Source organism: Zosterops lateralis (assembly GCF_965231275.1).
Source record: "Zosterops lateralis genome assembly, chromosome: 2".
Classification (NCBI taxonomy): domain Eukaryota; kingdom Metazoa; phylum Chordata; class Aves; order Passeriformes; family Zosteropidae; genus Zosterops; species Zosterops lateralis.
Window position 1 is genome coordinate 32,693,030 of NC_139763.1, and position 7,215 is coordinate 32,700,244.

General features: G+C 46.2%; 1 protein-coding gene across 1 annotated transcript in view; it reads right to left on the minus strand.

Moving 5' to 3' along the window:
• ATP10A (ATPase phospholipid transporting 10A (putative)) overlaps positions 1–6,875 on the minus strand; it is a 117,582-nt gene extending 110,707 nt beyond the window's left edge. Inside the window, exon 1 of the mRNA XM_083854852.1 lies at positions 6,248–6,875. Within this exon, the coding sequence (XP_083710978.1) occupies positions 6,248–6,690 (443 nt within the window). The 5' untranslated portion in view covers positions 6,691–6,875. The remainder of the gene's footprint in view (positions 1–6,247) is intronic.
• Between the last annotated feature and the right edge of the window lie 340 nt (positions 6,876–7,215).

The following is a 7,215-nucleotide window of genomic DNA, read 5'->3' on the forward strand; positions in this document are numbered from 1 at the left end:
TCATGGAAACTGGTTCACCCCCACAACTATGTGAAGTGAAACAAACTGTTCTGCTTTTCATGAACTTAATTGCTTTCAATATATGCAATTGCTAAAACCAAGCCCACACAGCATAAATCCTGCAAACTGGGTGTAATCCTGAAGCTGTACATTTGGCTTCCCAGTTGCATTGACCTTACTGGGTCCATACACAAAAGCACCACATTCCCTAAAGGCCTGGCGCTGCAGGGAAAGAGGAGAGGTACCCCTGAGACTGCTCTTGCACAGAGTAACTACTCCACAAATTGGAAGCATGCTGGATTACACAGCAGGGAGATGTGGCACTTGGACTTCTCCTGGTGCTCCGTCAAGGTAAGCAACCTGCCAATCCGTGAGGGGAGAGAGTACCTGTAAAAGTCCTGCCCATTGACAAGGGCCCTTCTTTCTCTAATTAGTACTTCTGGAGGACTGATCTGCTTGTGAGAGGAATGTCCTGGCTAAGCAAGCAGGGCATTGCTAGCTAGTAAGCAGTTCCATAAATATTGATTTTTGCATGGCTGTCGTGGGTTTCAATTCTGGTTTTCAGTTCTGCTGACTACGTGACACGGAAGGTGGAATCACAAGGCAGAGTTAAACAATACATGCAGCAATTCTTTTCTCTTGTGTATCTTCTTTGGAAATGCATTCTGACAGAATCAAATAGAGCTGTTATTCTTTTGGCCACCTCTTAACAATAATCATGGTCTCAAGTTAATAAAGACACACAACAGCAAGATCTGCACACAATGTGGCCACCTATAATTCTGGGTTGTGGTCTGCTTAGAGATTATGCTGCCTCTCTGGAGGGCAGCATGTAAAAGCAAAAATTGATTTGGGGACATCACCAGGTCTTTCAGTGGAGATTTAACAGCATCTTCTTTGGCAGTCAGCCAGAGGCATGTGAATGCCTACAGTGGCTCTCATGACATCCAATACAAATGAAAGAGCTTAGTAACAAGAGTCAAGCATTTTTCTTTCCAATAAAGAAGCTCAGGCACTTAGAAAATTTACCCTACACTGAATAGCAAATAAACTGCCTACATACAGTTGGACAGAGAGATGGGTTCTTCTGTGCATTCCAGCTGGCTATATCTCAGAAGATTAACACAGATGTCCCTTGCTGCTTGGATAAACTCTATTGCAGAATAAAACTGCTATCAGTCTAATGGAGGAGCTTCTACTACATTGCTCACTGAGTTTACTCACTGCCGTCCCAGCTCAAACTGAAGGACAAAGAGACAGTAATTTGCACAGAGATGCATCTTTCTGAAACTCAAGGAAGGAACACAGACTTCACCAACAGATTCAGATCACTACTTCCGGTTTACAGCTTTTTGTGCACCAAATTCACTCACAGAGGAAACTGAGTAATCCCAGGTAGTTTCCTTTTGAATCGCATCCAGTGCATTTGTGATCTGGAAGGGGAACAAGCTTTTTTCTTCAGTGAGAAATATCTTACCCACCAGCACATTTTGGGACAAGAAGCTACTCTTGACTATAGCAGTAGTGGAAGATACAATCTAATTTCTCAGAGACTGGTGCTGCCAACAAAATAAGGCACCTAAGAAGTGAAGTGGTTGCAAGCAAGTCACCATCTGGCTATTTTTGAGGCCATGAGTGGGATCTACTGTGCCTCTGTGAGAATTTGGTAATACTGCTGTATCTTTCTCCTCCAAAGCTGGAATTGCTTTCACAGGTGGGTTGACAAAGGGAAGAAGGGAGTGTATTTTTGGAATTATAGGAAATGTTGCCCACATCAAACTCTCTTCTCTCCACCCCTTCAGTTTTGCAGAAAGAAATTAACATTTAATGTAAAACAGCCTGCTTTGATAGCTGTCTGAATGGCCCATTAAACATTTTCCACACCTCAGGGGTGACAAGTATCCAGTCATAAATTGCAGTTTGTCATGGAATTTCTAAGTCACAAGTTGACACAAGAAGCAGTTATCACTCTCTGATCAGTATGCACAGGCATTACACTCTTAAGCCATACTCTTGGATACAGCAAGTGTTAGAGAATAGATTTAAAAAGTGAAGCCCTTTGGTTTTGAACACATGGCTCCTAGAAAAATATTAGCAGAGGTTATTTCACCAGCACAACCCTGAGACAGCAATAAAATCTAATTCCCTGATGGACAAGTGCCATTATTTGTTATGATTGTAGTTATCACTATTCATCTTCTATTTACATGTCATGTAAACATATACCATATTTCGTAACAGCACACTGAAATCAAAGCTTCTGCCCCAGTGACAAATTTAGTTCTATCAAATATTTAACAACAGACATTTACATGTGCCATTCACAACTCATCAATGAGAGCCGGTGAGCACTGGAGGACAGTAACTGCAAAGAAAAAAGTCACCCTTCCATCCTCCCAAGTCCAAGATAGTAACACAGATTTCACTGTTAGGATTGCAAATTTGTAATCTCCAATCTCAATCTCTGGGTGATAGAAATGTGGAAGAGGAACATAGAAAGGAGACTAAGGTAATCACAAATTTGCAAAAACAATTTTCTGCAGGCTAGGCTCTAATGCCTTTGTAACTTCCCTCCATTTAAATCAACTAAGAGTTTTGGCTGTCATCCAGCATTCCTGGCTTAAGCACCTGTACAGAATTGAAATTCTAGGTGACCTGTGAAGCCGTCCTCCTAAAGTAAGTGCCTCATTTCCTCTGTATTGCCAAATGAGAGAGGTGCCCTAAAGGCCTCTAGAGTGAGGCCCTATTAGCTCCTCTTGGCTGAGAAATCTTCCTCAAGACACAGCCTGCTCTTATAGTCAGACCTGCAAAGTCCATCACAGAGCAACACAAGTCTGCAATTCTCCTGCGTGTTTCACTTCTCGACATAAGCTGCCAATTCAAACTCAACAGCTTCTTTCAATCTATTCAGAGAATCAGGTCTATTCCCTTTCCATCTGACTCTAGAAAGCAATAATCTTCTGAGGTACTTTCCACTCTCCACAACATCCAGGATTTCTAAATGAAAACTGTCTTCTTTCTGTCAAAACAAGCTGCATCTCTCTTCAACTTCTTACTTTAGGTTGCATCATCTTTTGCTGCTTTGTTGTCTCGTAAGTGTTGCCAACTCTGAGCCACAGTCATTGATTCCACAGTGGCTGTATGAGAATGGGTCATCTGAGTCCACTGGGCAGGCAGGAAGAAGGGCCAGCCTGTCAAGCAGTCAGCCTAGCGGGAGAATAGTATTTTCCCCCAGACCAGTTCTTGACATGATCTGCCTGTGTAGGCTGTGCCAGAGCACCAGGCAGTGGACACTGCTGGGGTTGTGCAGAACCTCCTCCTGAGGAGCCCCTCGAGGCTCTGCCTGTCACTGCGTTCTCTCTGTCCTGGAGCTTTTGCACTACTAAATGCTGCTTGTATCTAACAGAGGACAGGTACTTCAGCAGCAGCCAGGAAAGCATGTATGGATTATACATAAAAAGGACACACGACAGAACACTGTCATGTATCCAACCTGAATCTTGGTCACTAAACAACATAGAACATGAAACAGAGGGCTTTTCTTTACTACTGAAACGGAAGTCCCTGTCTCCATTTGCTGATTGTTATAATTCAATGTTATTTTGCTGTAGTGTGTTTGAATGCTGTGGTCCGTATTTAAGGTGGCTCTAGCAGCTGTGTGGAAGGCTGGAAAGGGAGCCCACCCCAGCACAGAGTCCTGGAATTCAGATACATCCCGTGTTGCAGAAGGCCTCTTTCCAAGCTAGGAACAAATGACCAGCAAGAGAAGAGTTACTGCTCCCTGACAGTCCAGGGGAACACAGGACTGCAGCAATATTCATTATCCTACAGCAGAATTTCTATCGAGGAGAGCATTTGCATCAAATTCTGCCCCTACCACAAGGAAGTGACAAGTAGGGGGAGGGAGAGACAGTCTGGTTTGCTCAAAAGGTAGTAAAACTGATAAGAGATAAGCATTAAATCCATGTAAGGAGAAAGCTGTCATTTATTACTTCCTTATGTGACATGCTTCAACATTTTTCCAGAAACAAAGAGACTAAGGAAGCAAAGTAAAAGTCAGGATCAATCCCTTATGTTTCTCCTGGCATGACACCTCTCTAGGAAAACAGCTTTTCTGATCTCACGCCCAGCAACTTCAATGACCTTGATACAAATCTCTCAATCTTGGTACCCGGTCACTCGAGTTAGCAAGAATCTTAGCTCTTATCTGCAGAAGTAGCAAGTTTCTAGTCCCACCTCGCTCACTGGAGCTGGAGGGTGTTTAAAAAGGTGACCTGGTGAAGTTTAAAAAAAAGCTACAAGAGAAGAAAAAGTGGGCAGGTTAAAAACGTGTGAGCAAATTACTTTAACCGCATGTTTTGGTTGTATTTTTTAATTGTGGGAGGGAAGCTTTCCCTAGGGACTGCTGGAAGGTGAAAATAGCAGAGCTGCTGCTGGGGACCATGCTTCTGTTGCGGACTGTAAGCACACACCGTTCAGCTCTGCATCCAGCCAGAAAGCTGTGTCTGAATAGGTGACAGAGCTATCACCCTTTCATGTTTGCTGTCCCACAGGGATTTGGCTGACTTGTGCCTTTGATGCCAATGCAAAGGAAAACCACTCCCAAGTTAATCAGTGTAAGTGTCACTCAGCAGCAATCTAAACTCTGCAGTAAAAGGAACAATTCTGATTTACTCTGCAAAAGCAAAAGCATGACAAAGGGTAGTGCACTTAGCTAGGAATCACAAAAGACCACAAGTGATATTAACATCAAAGGTACATCTTTTCTCATAGTCATGTCTACGTTTTTGGCAGCAGAGGGGGATATGGAAAATTGCTGGGGGAAAAAACATTCCAGAATTAATATCCCAGTACCAGTATTTGTTAATATTTTGAACATCTTCCACACCAGGCACTTAGTGCTTTTCAACCGAGGAGACACAAGAGTTTATTTCTAAACTGATTTTGTTTGGAAAAGGTTAGATTAACGTAACCATGTTTTACTTTCTGCATGAAAAGCTCTTTACAAGACCTCCCGTGATCCATCTTCCTCAACAGCAAAAATGGTCAGAGTTCTACAGGCAAGCAACACACAGACATAGGTTAACAGTAACTACGTGTATGACTTCACTGCCTTGTTTTTGCTTTAGTTTACAGAAATAAGGCCATTTTCCTTATGTTTTCATGTAGGAGGAATATCCCTCGGTGAGATTTCTTACGTGATACAGGTTTGTGAAATAACAAGCTGAGTCTGCTGATGTTGGAAATGCAGCCTTTTCCGAGTTCTTTTTCAGTGTATTTTTTTTCTCATGCCTTTCCTGCAATAGGAGAGTTGCTCTGTCTCGTGCTTACGTCAGCCCAGAAGACCCTCCCAGACAGTCTGTGGAATCACAGTGTAAGTTTCTTGGCACGTGTTTCATTTCTTTTGCACTTAGAAGCATCAGAAATGAAACTAAAATCTGTTTTCTCAGAAAATATATTCTTCACTCATTCCCCAGGAAACTTTAGCCTTATACTACTCGGAAATGATTGGCACTCAGAGGAAAAGAAAACAAAAATTTTGTAAAGCTAGTTTCTGAGCACATAAACGTTGATGCAAAAGTAATTTCAGTCTGATATACAAATACCAAGTCAGTGCTCTAAATGTATTGCCCAGATCATTAGAAAAACTAATTCTGAGAGACATAATTGACCCAATCCTCCATCACAAGCACTGAGAAACAGCAAAGTCACAGGGAATGATGACACTTGAGATGATAAATAAAAAACACTCATTTAAAAGTAGATGTTCAATGGAAAAACTTTAAAAAGGCGAATCTTGGGCTCACTAATTTCACATCATGAAACCTCACACACCTAACTTCAGTTGTGAGAAATTCAGAAGCCTCTGGCCTCTATCCTTCCTTCACTCATTGAAGATTTAATGGCAGATTGCACGAGTGCTCATATTATTATAATGAAATTAATGCCTGAAACTATACACGAGTGTAATTTACTGCACACAGTAGGAAGTGTTTGCATGAAGTGATTTACTGCACCGGTCAGAGCAGATTCACCTTCACCTGTAGGTAGAGGACTGTATGAACACCAGTTCTGAGTTAAGAGCTGGGAGACACCAGTGCCACGGGCCACTGGAACTCTCTTTCAACTTGAAGTGGAGACGGCCCTGCTGAGTGTCCTGGGCCCTCACCTCCCCTGGCTGAGTCCTGGTGCCAGGCGGGCCCCTGTGCTGCGGGCCCCCACCCCTGCCCTCACCGCCCTGCCTCACCTGCTGTACACCAGGCACTCCATGTGGTTGATCTCCTTGTCGGAGCGGTAGCGGCTGTAATCCTCCCACAGGTCCTTGATGGCGGTGACCGCCAAGATGAAGAGCACGGGGGCCAAGGCCAGCTCCGGCTGGAAGGCATTGACGGCTGGCACGAAGTTGAGGAGGGCGATGAACACAAAGTAGACATTGGCCAGGCGGTGGAACTGCTCGAAGAGGTTCTTGGGCAGGAAGGACAATGCCGTGTACTTGGTGGTCTTGAGCCGGTTGCAGGCCAGGACCGTCCTCTTGGACTTGTCCGGCTCGGCCTCAGGTAACAGCAGGCTGGAGCGCACCAGCCGCGTCTTACTCTCCTTCTTCTTCCTCCGCCTCCTCTTCCTCTGCCTCTCCTTCCCCTCCGGCAGCACCTGGGGCGCTCCCTCTGCTCCTGCCGTGCCCTGGGACATCGCTGCCACCCCGGTGTCCTCGCCCGGGCGGCGCGGGCGGCTCCAGGGGCAGGCACGGCCCTAAGTTATCATCCTCCGCCGCCCGCCACGGCTCTCCTTTCCTCTTCCCCTCCGGGGGCGGGCGGGGGGAGGAGGGCCCTCTCCAACTCGCTCCTAGCCGCTCTGCCGGGACCTCTCTCGCTTTCTCCTCCTCCTCCCGGCCGGGGAGGGGACGTGGGCCGGCGGGGAGCCGAGCCCTCCTCCCGCGGGCCTCTCCCGTGGCGGGCGCGGAGGATGCGGGGCCGCCGTCCCGGAGCGGCCTTTCCGCGCACCGCCCGCCCCAGCGCCGTCCCGTCCCCGCCAACACACCGGCCGGGCTCTGCCGGGGCTCCTGACCCTGAGCTACGTGTGGGACGGGGAAAGAGGTTCGAGCGAGGAGAGAGAAAATTCCCACTGAAGGGTCGGCGCTGTGCACTGGCCCTCATCCACGGTGCCCCAGCAGCAGCTGGTAGGAGTTTTTACCAGCTGACTGACGGCAGACACTGC